Here is a 14,824-nt window from a genome sequence, read left to right on the forward strand (position 1 = left end):
GGACACAATAACTAACCACATTGTATATTGACAAAATAAAAATAAATAAATAAATAAATAAATAAATAAAAATGGTGGTCAAGGGTGTGGTTCTAAGGGCTTTAAAAGAAGAGGAAAGTCTTTCTCTCTCTGCTCTCTCTGCTTCCACCATCTTGCAATGTGAGATCCCTCAATCACTGTCACCACCACCAGATGGACTTTGGACTTCCCGGCCTCAGAAACTGTAAGAAATAAATTTCATTTTCTTTATAAATCACCCAGTTCTATGTATTCTGCTGTAAGCAACACAAATGGTCTAATACAGAAATTGGTACCAGCAGTGGGGTGTTGCTTATAAGACATACTGGAAAATGTGGAAATGGCTTTGGAACTGGGTTTTGAGGAAAGGTTGGAGGAGTTTGGAGGACTCAGAAGAACATAAAAAGACAAGGGAAAGTTTGGAATGTCTTAGAGACTGGTTACGTGGTGGCGAGCAGAACACTGATAGAAATATGGACTGTACAGACCATTCTAAGGAGGTCCCAGATAGAAATGAGAAGGAATTTATTGGAAACTGGGGCAAAGATCATCCTTGCTATGAATTGGCAAGGAAATTGGCTGCATTCTGTTCATGCCCTAGGACTTCGTGGAAGTTGGAACTTAGGAGGTGCGAACCAGAATGTTTGGAGGAAGAAATTTCTAAGCAGCAAAGCATTAAGGAAGCTGCATGGCTACTTGCAACAGCCTATTCTGAGTTATGGCAGCAAAGGCATGACATAAAGCCAGAATTTAAAAGGGAAGCAGAGTGTAAAAATTTAGAAAATTTGCAGCCTGGTCATGTGGTAGAGAAGCAGAGAGCATGCAATGGTGCAGCCCAGCGAACATTATCTAAGAAGATTAGCACAAAGAAAGGGGATAATCAAAAGAAGGGGAAAAGGGCCTTGAAGGCATTGCAGAAGCCTCTGAGTCCAATCCTTCCATTTCAGGCCCATAGAGCTAGGCAGATAAAATGGTCTTGGGGAACAGGCCTGAGGAACCCTCCACAGGCTCACTGCTCAGGACCACCTTGGAAAGCTGCTCCCTGCACCAGCACCCCAGCTACTTTGCTGCTCCAGCTGTGGCTAAATTGGCCCCAGGTGTGGCTGGACCTGCAGCTTTGGAAAACACAAGCAGGAAGACTTGGCAGCGTCCAAGTGGTGTTAAGTCTGCAGGCTCGCAGAATGCCAGAGCTGTGGAGGCTTGGGAGCTTCCATTACAGTTTCAAAAGATGTATAGAAAAGCCTGAGGACCCAGGAAGAGATCTCTCACAGGAGTGGAGTCACCACAGATAACCTTCACTAGAGCAATGCCAAGTGGAAATGTGGGGCTGGAGTTGCAGCAGAGAAACCCCATTAGCACCATGCCTGGTGGAGCCGTGAGAGTGGGAAAGCCACAGAGACCCCAGGCCTGTGGTCCTACCAGCATGCAGTGCCAGCTTGCAAGAGCTACAGCATCACCTGAGACCAGGAAAGCCATAGGAGTGGAGCTGCCTGAGGACTTGGGGACCCAACCCCTGCACCAGCGTGCAGAGGACGTTGAACATGGAGTCAAGGTACATGACTCACCAGCAGTAAGATTTGATGCCTGCCCTGGATTTTGGACTTGTTTAGGACCTGTTATCCCTTTCTTTCAGGCTATCCCTATTTCTCCCTTTTGGAATGGGAATATGTACCCCATTTATCCCACTATTGTATCTTGGAAGTAAATAACATGTATTGATTTCACAGATGGGACTTTGAACTTTGGACTCTTGAGTTGAAACAAATGAAGACTTTGGGGATGAAATGAATCCATTTGCATGTGAAAAGGACATGAGTTTGAGGGGGCCAGGGGCGGAACATAGTGGATTAAATTATGTTCCTCCCAAACTCCCTGCAGCTTGAATTGTGTCCCCCAAGTTTTATGTATTAGAAACTTAGCCCCTACTGTGACTGTTAAGAGGGTGGGAAATCCTATCATGATAATTGAAAGGTGGAGCCTTAAAGAGATTGGATTGTAGTACCGTGCAGTAGTGAATGGATTAAAAATGGTCGTCAAGGGCATGGTTCTGAGGGCTTTTAAAAAGGAGAGTCTGTCTGTCTTGCTCTCTCTCTGCTCTCTCCGCTTCCACCATCTTGCAATGTGAGACCCCTGAGTCACTGTTGCCACCACCAGATGGACTTTGGACTTCCCAGCCTCAGAAATTGTAAGTAATCTTTCATTTTCTTTATAAATCACCCAGTTCCATATATTCTGTTATAAGCAACACAAACGGACTAATACAATTGTGTTGACCTAAAAAGAAACTGAGACCTTTACATACAGCAAGGATTTATTGAGCCAATATTATGATTCCAGCCGTGGAGACAAATAGATCAGGGTCTTAAAATGTGTTCCAAAGAGGGCCAGGAGAGCTTAACATTTTATAATCACAAGAAGGAGGAAAGGTCAAAGGAGAGAGAGAGAAAGACAGCCCGACCTATTTACTTCATCAGGCTTTCTATCTCTTATACATGACATAAAGATTTGGGATTATTCCTAGGTTACATCTTACATGCAGAGGCCTAGGGTAAAGGTAACAAGAACTATTCTAGATTATTTTGGCTTTTTGGCATCATTGTGGCTGCTTCTAAGTAAAATGGTCTTATGATAACATTTTCAAGGACAGGTGGATGTGATTACTGACTTACCCCAGATCTCACAAGGCACTATAATTTAGCTTACCTGGTCGGAGCAGATTTTTTAGTTATCAATTGATTGATTCATTCGTTTAATTATATGGGGTGTGTGTGTGTGTGTGTGTGTGTGCAATTTCCATCTGCTTCTCTCCCTTCCAGGTTTTTTACAGAAATGGTACCCTACTATACCTATTCTTTTGGGTAGAAATGGTACCCTACTATACCTATTCTTTTGGGTTTGTTTCCTTTCTTTCTTTATTCAGAAACCTTGATATGTTTTAGAACTCTTGCTATACAGTCCATACAGAACTTCCTCATCCTTTTTAATGGGAGTCTCCTGTGGATGGACATTTAGGGTGTTTCTAAATGTCTTTTCCCACTATAAAAATACCAGAATGACCATCCTTGTCCATGTGTCATTGCACACAAGTGAAACCGTATCAGCCCAATATTTAGAACTAGAATTGTCACGTCAAGGGTATGTACATTTAAAATTTTGTATAGCTATTGCTAACTGCCCTCCACAAATATAGAATCAATTTAGACTCTAGAAATATGTAAGAGTGCATTTGGAGTGGCCAACTTAGTATTTTAACAAATTTTTAAATCTTTCCCAACTGCTGAGTAAAAACATGGTTAAACAGTTGCATTTCTTTAGTATGTATGGTCTATTCATATATCTTGCCAAATTGTGTCATTGGTCTTTTCTTATTTATTTCGAAAAGCTCTTTACATATTAAGGATATTGATTTTTTTGTCTCTAATGTGTTTTGAAAATACTTTTTCTTACTTTTCCATTCATATTTTGACTTTGTTTATGTTATCAGTAAAAGAATTTGGATTACATGAATGAATGATTTTATTGCCATGAAGTTCCAACATTTGCCTGCAGAGAAGAGCTGACTGGGCAGGCCCATACTCCTGGGAATGAGGATAAAAGGAATGCTATGTATATTGAAACAATTTGACAAAAACAGACAGACACAACAGTTGATTAAACATTTGTCAATTTAATGCACACTCTCAGCTCTTGCCACTGTTCAATTGGCTGTAACCAAAAGTCAAAACTAAATGAACTCTTGACTCCCTTATGGCCCATTTCTGTCCTTCCTGAGTCATCCTGATCTTGGAACCTGACACCTCCACTGGTTCAAGCCAGAATCCAGGAGACACCCAGGACATCTGCCTCTTCCTGGTCTCCCACATCCTATCACACAGCAGGTCTGTGGGCTTAATCTTTTAAATATTTATCCTGAAGTCATCAACTTCTTTCCACTCTGCTATCACCAACTGACTCTGACCACCATTATTTGTTACTTTGATGACCACATAAGCCTTCTATGTGATCACCAAAGAATTAATTTCTCCCAGCTCCAATTACCCAAAGTAATTGTTTATTCTTCCTGGTTAAAGGAGTCTTCAAAAAACTACAAAAATGATAAATCCTCATTGCAACCACTCAAAGTGAGGGGAAAACAGATAAATAGGTTCCCCAAACCTTTACCCCTAAATCACAGCAACCTCATTGGAATCCTTCTTCGGAATTCATTTGGAATCCATGACAGAAATTCTCTTTTTCCCCTAAGGTTGGGAAGCCAAGGCACTTGTGGACATGTTTTCCCAATCATGAGAATGCTCCTGTCTGTCTAAAAAAAGACAAGGCAAAGATATACACACAGCACCAGAAGTGAGTGATGTGAACAAGTCTTGTCTGAATCAAGTTCTCAATTTCAATTTCTGAGGTCTTTGGTTCTGTCAAAGGTCCTTCAAGCAAAGAGTCTTTCCAGATGTGCATGTCATAATTTCCTTTTGTTGCTTTGGTTTCACTTCAGCTAGTGTGAGTTGGGTTATTGTTATTTGCAACCAAAAGGATCCTGGTGAATATATACAGTCACATTCTGTCCTTATACTAGAGGAAGCCCCTCCATCTGCCAATTTCTTCACATACACAAATGTTTCACAGACCAAAATGACCACAATAAAAAGAACCTGCCACATGGAGTCCCCCTGAAACCACCTAGCCCTGCTCCTGAGATCATTACCAGAAGGATGCAGCCACATAGCCAGAGATGACTCCCACTGAAAATTCTACCAGAGTCCTTGGATATCCTCATCCATGGTCTCTCCACTCTCACCCTAAGATATCTGTGGACCCTGCAGCCCTTCCAGGGCTGAGAAGGAGGTGGGAAAGAATGTTCTGAAGAGAGTAAAAAGAATCCAGAGAGCCTGGGATAATCACTAGACCCACACTCTTGATTCTCCAGGCTGCTTCCAGAGTAAGTGCAAAGCCACTGGGGCTTTCCACCTTCTGTCTTCTGCTGAGACCTCCAATAACCAGGGTCTTAGACTCTCGCTAACTCCAAGAGTCTGGAAAAGCAGACACTGGCAGATTCTGATGGTATCATATGTTGCCCTGCTACCTGACGGTGCTTTTAAAGCCATGGGAGGCACCCTATGATGGTTAATAAAATTGATTTAGAAGGTTGCAACAAGCATTTTTAATTGAGAGAGGAACAATGCCTGCACTTAATCAAGGTAAGTAGTGTTCATTAAACTTGTCCATCAAGTATGCACAAACACATGTTCATATGCACACATAAAGCACACATATGCAGTGTGTACTGGATCGCAATACTGAATATCTTCTACACAAGGGTATTTCAAAAAGCATGTGGAAAACAGAATTAAAAGATAATGTGAATCTTTCCATGAACTTTTTGAAGTACCCTCATACTGGGAGTCATAGGCACAAAAATTTGAGAGCCTCTGCCTTAGAGTTTATCTCTTCTTTTTCTAACCTTTCCATCCTAATTCATTCCAGTCCATCAGTCATTCAGAGAGGGGGCTGGCCGATGTTTTCTGTCAAGGGTCACACAGCAAATATTTTTGCCTTTATGCAACATCTGGTATTTGTCCCAACAACTCAGTGTTACCTTTATATGTACCACAACAGCCACAGACGATTCATAAACAAATGGCTATAGCTGTGTGCCAACAAAACCTTATTTACAGCAATAGGCTGTGTACTAGATCGGCCCAGTTTGCCCACACTTTGTTTAAAGTCTCCTCTGCGTCAGCTTCTGCTATAGGTAAATCTGAGCTGCTCTCTTCCCTCAAGGGTGGTCTAGACAGAAATGCAAACGCATACACTTTTTTATTTTTTAAAGACATATTTTGTGAACATTTGAATCATGTCAATTTGAAAGAATGCAAAATAAAAATAGCAATAGAGCCTTGCTTTTCGTGAAAAAATGGAAATAATTTTTTTTTTAAAGCAAAAGCTCTCAAAACCCTCTGTTTTCTAACCTAAAACTTGGGGATCATCATAATGCTTATTTCATAGGACTCTGTTGAGAATTAACTAAGATAATCTATGTAAAGGGCTCAGTACCATGCATGACAGGTAGAAAGTGCTCAACAAATGTTGGCATTTGTTAGTGATGTTATCAGTAATCCATGGGTTATTCTACCCCAGGCATGAGGGAGGTGTCCTTTGGGTAAGGTACTGGCCAATCCTGAGGCCTAAAAGTGTCCAGAGCATCATTCCATTTATAAAACGCTACATTTGGCTGTAAGAAAAATACAAATTCAGTCATGCAAGGCTGTACCTCATTTCCTAACTTTTTCTAGGCCACCACATGTGATAATTCTGATAACTGAGATCTGAACCAAGGCTGAATAGAACTTCCTACAATGCCGGAAATGTTCTCCATCCCTGATGTCCCATACGGTAGCCACAGGCCACATCTGGCCACTGAGTGATTGAAATTTGGCTGGTGTAATCAAGGGGTTGCATTTTAAATTTTATTTCATGTTGATTCATTTAAATTCATTTAAATAGCCACCTAGTGAGTGGCTACTGTATTGGACAGCACAGAAAACCCTACTTGAATTCTTTCTCAAATTCAATTACTCATAGAGCTTTGCCTATAGCACCGTTTTGCAAAGGCATCACCATTGACATTTGGGGCCAGATCATTCTCTGTTCTGAGGGCTGGGGGCTGGCGGGTGGGCTGCTCAGTGCAGTGTAGGATTTTTTCAGCATCTTTGGCCTCTTTCCATAGATACCAGTTGCCAGTGGCACCTCCCAGTTGGGACAACCAATAAAGTCTCCAGATATTGAACAAATGTTCCAGGCAGGGAAAAATCACCCCTCTATTTGGAACTACTGGTCAAACAGAAAACTTCTGATGAGAAATGAAGGAAACATACACTTACTAATTTCCCTCATTTTGACTTCTCTGTTGGCTGTGAAGGAGTGAGTTTTTGCTAAAGGCTTTTTCACACACCGGGAGTATACTGTCCCTTTCTAGCATGTATTTTCTGGTGGAGAATTAGGGAAGCCAGGTGTCTAAATGCTCTCCCACACTGGATGCATGGATCTGGCCTTTCTCCAGTGTGAATTTTGTGGTGATTATTCAGGGTAGTCCTGTCAGTGAAAGCTTTCCCACACTCAGTGCACACAAAAGGCTTCTCCCCAGCATGCAACCTACGATGCCTTTGAATGCTTGACTTACACCGGAAGGCCTTTCCGCATCCCTGACAGTGATACATAGAATCTTCCCCATGGCTTTTCTGATGCTTGAGGAGGGCTGCCTTACTGGGGAAGGCTTTCCCACATTCTGGGCAGTCCTCTCGGGCTCCTGGCACATGAATCTGCTTGTGTTCTGACAGGTGGGAGCCATTTCGGAAGTGCCTCCCGCACTCTTCACACTGATAAGACTTTTCCTCTTGATGGAGGCGCTGATGTTCTGAAAGATGCGAGTTGACCCTGAATGTTTTCCCACACACCTGACAGTGATATGGCTTCTCTCCAGTGTGAATCCTCTTGTGCTCTGTCAGGGATGAGCTGCGACTGAAGCATTTCTCACACTTGTCGCACTTGTAGGGCTTCTCCCCTGTGTGCACCCTGCGGTGGCGAGTGAGCTTCGTGCTCTGCTTGAAGGTTTTTCCACACTCATCACATTTGAAGGGTGTCTCCCCTGTGTGGATCCTGTAGTGACTGCTGAGGGTGGAGCTGCTGTTGAAGGCTTTCCCACAATCCTTACACTTATAGGGTCTCTCTCCCGTGTGAATTCGATAGTGTGTAAAGAAGTATGAGCTGTGCCTGAAGGACTTCCCACACATATCACACTTGTGGGGTTTCTCTCCTGTGTGAATTCGCTCATGTTCCACGAGGTGAAGGGTCTGGTTGAAGGTTTTCCCACATTCCTTACATTTAAAGTGATTCTTCCCCTTTCGGATGCTCCTGCTCTTTGTGAAGCTCACAGCATCCTGTGTTTTTCCATGAACGTCTTTCTTCAGAGTCTTCTTTCCTTGAGGGGTGCTCTTTGGTGTTGCTGTCATTGATGTTTGACTCAAAAGTCTCCTCAAGGCCACAGATTCATGCTCTTTCTTGCCAGGGAGGATTTTTTTGCATGATCCTGCAGCCAAATTTGGGCCGGATTTCCACTTGCCACGAACTGGTCTGTCCTCACTTTCCACAGCCCTTTCTGCCCTAGTGCCCTGGGGGCCATCCTTTTGGGCAATTTTCTTCACCTTTCCCTGCCATTGTGTCTCAGAACGACCTCGTTTCAGAAGTTTTGTCTTCAGTTTATGCCTCGTCTTCTTGTCTGAAAGAGGTTTAGAATGTAAACATATCTGTTTTATGTCACTCTTTTTTTTTTTTAATTTTCTTACAGATGAACATTTATAATATGTCATTGTTTTTATTTTTGGTTAAAATGTTTTATTGGAGTATAACATAAGCACAAAAAAGGGCACAAATATAAACTGTGCCCTTGACTAGCATTCTCAGAGGGAACACATTCATGTTCACAGCACAGAGGTTAAGACCAAGAAATGGAACCCCAGAAATGCCTGTTCCTACTCCTCACTAATGCCTGTTCCTACTCCACTCCTTTCTAAACTTTATCCTCCCCGTTAGGAAAATCACAATTCTGACTTCTAACAACATAGATTAGCTTTGCCTGTTCCTGTACATCATATAAATGTAACCCTATAGTATGTACCCTTTTGTATCTGGCTCCCTGTATTCGATGTTATGTTTGGAAGATTCATCCATATTGTTTCACATTGTTTTGTGTCATTCATTTGTGTTTGCAGAATTTCATTGCATAAATATACATAATATACTTAATTATTTTATTGCTGATAGCCTTTTGGTAGTCCCCCAGTTTGGGGTTGTTTGGAACAGAGCTGCTATGAACATTCTTGTACATATCTTTTGGTGAATATACATATGCATTTCTATTGGATATATACCCAGGAGTGGAATTTTGTGATATTGAATATGAATATGTGCAATTCTAGTGGATAATGCCTAACAGCTTTTTCTCCTAAACCACTCTACCAATTTACACTTCCACCAGCAGCCAATGAGAGTTCCAGTTGCTCCACACCTGTTATTGATGGAATGTTTGTGTCTTCCCAAAATTCATATTTTAAAAACCTAATACCCAACGTGAACGTATTAAGAGGTTGAACCCTTGGGAGGTGATGAGGTCATGAGAATGGAATCCTTATGAATGGGATTACTGCCCTTATAAGAAGTGACCCAAGAGCTCTCTTGTTCTCTTTCCACTACATGAGGACACAATGAAAAGTCAACATTCTGCAACCTGTCAAGAGAGTCCTCTGCAGAACCCAACCATGCTGGCACCCTGAACTCAGACTTCCAGTCTCCATAAATGTGAGAAATAAATTTGTTGTTTATAAGCCACCCAGTCTTTGTTCTAGCAACCTTCACTTACTAAGAGAACATCCTTGCCAATGCTTATGTTTCTCATTTAAGTCATTCTTGTGGATGTGTAATGATATCACTGGAAGCTGGTTTAGAAAGTACAGACTACTTTAAGATATTACGCAAGCTGGATGGGTTATAAATAGCAACAAAATTGAAACTGGGGAAGAAGAAGTTGGAGTGAGAAAGGGGATTATTGTTATTTTTTAGTGAATACCACTTGTTACTATCTGGGATTCTTATTAAATGCAGGTATTGTATTAACAAAAGATCTATATGTATTCTATATTCTTGAGGTTCAGAATGTGGTGGGTGATAATCATGCTACTTAGAAATGTGCTATTGTGTCTCTCAACAAAGAGTTGTGAAGTCATAATAATACTCAAAAAGATTAAGGTCACATGCCAGACAAGCCTACACCATGAAATGCTGTAAATATCTTTTCAACCATCAAGGCACTCATACATACACATAAGGAGGAAAGTAAAAAGATTCTGGCTGAAGTAATAACTGAAAAACAATGAAGGAAGAGCCCACATTTAGGTTTTCTGTTGCTTTCAATTATAAGAACCCAATACAGAGTGTGTGGCAGAAGGAAGAAGTGTGGGAATGAGAACAGGGAGGTATAAGAATCTAGCAGGCTGGAAGAATGAAAAAGTATTTCTAAAGTGAATCATGTCCTGCAGCCTTATCTCTTCTTCTCACCAAATCCCTGAGCATGATGGACATTCGGGGAGGGTTTCCCATTAAGGCATCAATGATGTCACCTCCTACTCACCCATGGAGATGTTGTACCCATCGATTCCCTCGTTACCTCGCCGGGGGCCTTCATAGGTGGCTCTCTCCTTGACACAAGGCTCACCTCCTTGCTCCAACCTGAGGATCAACTTTGGCTTGGAAAACTGATGCCCTGCTCCACAGAAGGAAAGAAGTGTTGCATGCCTCCCAGAATCCTTCTTCAAACCAAATGTTTGCACAGAAAGAAGACCAACAGAATGATACAAAGGACCTCCAGCAGGAAAACCCCAGCCTTGTACTGCCCACATCTCCCAGTGCTACCAGCTCAAATCTCTATTGATGGGATCCATGTAGTTTCCAGAAAGCAGAGCCTCCCTTATAGAGCATATCAGCCAATGAGCCCATTCCTGGTCTCACTGTCCACCGTGATTGATTTAGTTGTGGTCGTGTGGCTGAAGCCAGATCCAATCACAGTGAAGGTCAGGATTTTCAGGGGGGATGGGGGGATGGGTGGGGACCACCCAGCACCAACACGTCCACCATTCCTGCTCCAAGTGAATTAGAAAGCATGAGCCTCTGGAGCAGCTGGCAGCTATATTGAGACCTCGAGCAGTTAGTCTTAGGATGAAGCCAACACCATCAAAGCCTCAGTAGCTGAGCCCAGCACAGGACATAGCTCATCCAAGCCTTCTGTAAAATTCATAGCCTTTCAGAATAAAGAGGCCAAGAGGCTCTCATGAGCCCAGACAGAACTGTGAGGAGGTTGTCCTTACCCAGGGAAGCCAGGTTCCTATAGTTCTCCAGCATCACATCCTTGTACAGGTTCTTCTGAGTAGGCTCCAATAGCTGCCACTCCTTCTGGGTAAAGTACATGGCTACATCCCTGAATTTCACTGGTTCCTGTAACACCAAACCCCCATTCCAGATCACTCAGCGACTGGTCTCTCACCCAGCCCAGAGGAGGAGGTGAAAAGACAATGGAAGTTTATAATGTGTTCAGCATTCTACATTGCAGCACATTGCAAAAATAGGGCTACTTCTTCACCCTGCCCTGTGTCCACAGCCTTTGCCATGTCACCACTCAGTGCCCTCCCATTCTGAATATGAGCTTGACTATGGGACTTCTTTGGCCAGTGGGAAGTTGGTCAAATGTGATAGAAGCAGAAGCTTGAAAAATGTTTGCATAATTGGCACTGTTCTCTCTCTGGTGCTTCTACTGCTGCTATGAGAAAAAATACACCTAGCTTAGCCTGAAAGATAAGTAGAGCTATGATAAGTTCCCCAGGCCCCAAGAGAAGCCAGCTTAGATGAGTTGACAACCAGATTGTCATAGGAGTAAGCCCAACCAGATCAGCAGAACCACTTACCTGACTCCTTATTGCTATATGCCCCTGAAGTTTTGTGCTTTTTTGTTACATAGCATTGTCTTGGCTACAGATAACTGCTGCATGCATATTCCAAATGTTCATGTGATATTTGAGAGGTGAAAGAATGGATGCTGTGGTACTTTGGAAACATTACTACCTGGAAGAGGTTCTTGCACAACAGTTTATGACCATCTGGGAATCTCTCAGTTTGCATATCTATGAGGCAGATACAAGTGATGGATTAGAATACTTCTTGGGGAGCCAGACTGCTTGGGTTTGAATCCTTGCTTGGCCACTTACAACGTGTGTGACCATGGGCAAGTGACATGAGCTGTCTGTGTTTCCATCTCTTATATCTGAAATAAGGATAATAATAGTATCTACCTCTTGGGGTTATTGTGAGGATTAAGTGGATCAATATAGGTAAAGAAATCAGCTCAGTATCTGGCACATGGTCAGGACTCAAGAAATGTTTATTATTATTCTACGTATTTTTTCTAAAACAAGGTAACTACATTGTATATTGATAAAATAAAATAAAATAAAATAAAAAATAAAATAGGGTGATAAACCAGAAATCTGCTCTGATTGAGGTCAACTAAATTCCTAAAAGTCCTGGGGGAATTTGAAATGGGCAACAGCCATGTCCACACCCTCTGGAACTGTTACCGCAAGACTACTTTTAACTGACAACAGATTTACCAGCACCCAAAGAACTCATATTAATTTAGGAATATTGAAAATGTATCCTGTGGGCCGGCCTGTGGCTCACTCGGTAGAGTGCGGTGCTGATAACACCAAGGCCACGGGTTCGGATCCCATATAGGGATGGCCGGTTCGCTCACTGGCTGAGCGTGGTGCTGACAACACCAAGTCGAGGGTTAAGATCCCCTTACCGGTCATCTTTTAAAAAAAAAAGAAAAAAGAAAAAAAAGAAAATGTATCCTGTGATCCTTACTTATTCATCTTTACCTAGGATGCAACTAAAAACTAGTCACCAACCTATGTAATCAATAGAAAAACCGATGTGCTGATAAAGGGACTGTTTCCTTTCCTACCCTTTATTCTTCACATTTTTGTGATTGTAAAAATACTAAAGTTCTGCTGGCCCTTCGGAAAGCACATCTTAAGGCAACTTAGTGGTGTTCTCCCAGGCCCTGGATACACATATTGGCTCAAATAAATTCTTCTCATGTTTTATCAGTGCCACAGGACTTTTTTTTCCTGGTTGATAGGCAGGATCATGGAAACAATGGGGGTTTCAAAAATTGGTTTATTTATTCATGTATTCATTATGGCCTGGAGTTGGGGATATACTAATCTAAGAAGCCAGGGCTGTGGTGGACAAAACACCCATTCTCTTTTGCGATAATAATAGAAACTATAGGTGAGCACATGGCTGCCCAGCCAAAGACTACAGTTCCCAGCACCCCTTGCAGCTAGATATAGTCATATGACTGTGTTCTAGCCAATAAGGTGTGAGCAGAAGTGATATTTCCTTGCCTTTAGAAGGAGGAAAGCATATCCTTCCTTTTGGGTCACAGTGTGGACTGGACTTGGGATGAGCCATCCTCAGCCACAGTAGGGCAGAGCAGCAAGATCGAAGGATCCTGAGTGACCATGCCCATGGGGCTACCAATACCTAGCCCCAGGATGTTCACACACAGACTATCACATGAGAGAAAAATCAACTTCATTCTATTTAAGCAGCTGTGTTTCGGAATCTCATATGACAGCTGCCAAACTTGTGTCCTTCAGGGACTCCCAGTCTACAGCAGGGAGCCGAGAGATGGACATAGTCCCAGAGACAACACAATGTGACACAGCAGGTACTAGAGGAGGCAGAACATGTTGAGTTAAGAGAGCACAGAGGAAATTACCATTTTTGTATTTTCAGAAACTCTAGAAAAGGCTTGAAAGAGGTGGGGATATTTGAGCTGAGTCTCAAAGGATGAGGAAGAGTTTGCAAGGCAAAGCAGAGCAGGAGTCATTCATAGGCAAGAAAAAGCCAAAGTGAATGTAATAACTTAAAAGGGAGAGAAAACAGAAAAGATGAAGAGACCATTAGCACCATGGTCAGAGCCGGCTTTCCCACAGGGTGGGGGTGAAATAAGTGGACTCAGGTCCAGCCTGTCTGAGTTTGAATTCCACCTTAACAACAAAGAGCTGAGGATCCTCAGGCAAGTGACTTCCTGTGACTCTGTTTCCACATGTGTAAAATGGGAAGAATAATTAACAGTACTGCCTATTAGGGGATAATCCAAGGAAGGAGTCTGTAACAATATTTGTCACTTAATGAGTGCTGGAAACACATTAGCTCCTACTTACCACTACTGCCTCAGCCAGTTTCTTCAAACTATCTACTTTTGTAAAAACATAAATACTACTTTTCCAGTACAGGTTGAGCATTCCTAAGCTAAAAATCCAAAATTTGAAATGCTCCGAAATCTGAAAGTTTTTTAGCACTGACACAATGACGCCCAAAGGAAATGCTCATTGTAGCATTTTGAATTTCCAACTTCTGGATTAAGGATGCTCGAACAGTATGTATTCTGCAAATATTCCAATATGTGAAAAAAAAGTCCAAAATCTGAAACACTTCTCGTGCTGTGTATATACCACAGTGCTGGCACTTGGTAAGCTATAGCAATTTCTGCCAAGACTACTGTTCCTACCTAATGGTTATTGAGTATGAACGTACTTCACAAAGCTTATGGAATGATTTGTATTATCTTTTCATTCTACTTTCCCACAAGCTTTCTGAAGTATCCTCCTACTCCTCTTCTACATGACTGACATGCTATAATCTCATGTAATCCTCACAGGTTAGCTTCTGTTGTTATTTTCCCATTTTACAAGAAGAAAAAACTGAGGCAAGAAAGCTTCAGTAAGTTGCTCCACTCATTGTGATCAGAAATGGGGTATGGGTGGGCAGAGGATCAGAATTAAAAGGGTGTATGTAACCTTCTCCAAGGGATGGAAATTTCTGATGATTTATATTACAAACACTTATATAATAGGCATATTCTAAGAATGGTACAAATGTGCACTCAATTCTCATAATAACCCCATAATGAAAGTACTGCTACCAGCCCCATTTTACAGATCAGGAAATTGTGGCACAGAGAAGTTAAGGAAATAACCCAAGATGACACAGCTGTTAGTGGCTGAGGCAGGATTTGAACCAGGCAGTCAGACTCTAGAGTTTGGGTTCTCAGCTTCATCGGGCTGGCATTCTTTGCTGCAAGGCATCGGAGGCGACAGAAGGGTTGGTTCTCCACTCTGTGCCTCTTCCTTTGGAG

At 42.2% G+C, this 14,824-nt stretch overlaps 1 protein-coding gene across 2 annotated transcripts in view; it reads right to left on the bottom strand.

The window, feature by feature from the left end:
* Positions 1–3,665: 3,665 nt before the first annotated feature.
* Positions 3,666–14,824, bottom strand: part of LOC103610438 (zinc finger protein 626-like) — a 28,442-nt gene continuing 17,283 nt past the window's right edge. For both annotated transcript variants that reach the window (XM_008594610.1, XM_008594609.1), the window contains 3 exons: positions 10,929–11,055; positions 10,196–10,327; positions 3,666–8,287 (listed from right to left, as the gene is read on the bottom strand). In XM_008594610.1, coding sequence (XP_008592832.1) covers positions 6,957–8,287; positions 10,196–10,327; positions 10,929–11,055 — 1,590 coding nt within the window. In that variant the 3' untranslated portion in view covers positions 3,666–6,956. The remainder of the gene's footprint in view (positions 8,288–10,195; positions 10,328–10,928; positions 11,056–14,824) is intronic.

The sequence above is a fragment of the Galeopterus variegatus genome, unplaced genomic scaffold (assembly GCF_000696425.1).
Source record: "Galeopterus variegatus unplaced genomic scaffold, G_variegatus-3.0.2 Scaffold11140, whole genome shotgun sequence".
Classification (NCBI taxonomy): Eukaryota; Metazoa; Chordata; class Mammalia; order Dermoptera; family Cynocephalidae; genus Galeopterus; species Galeopterus variegatus.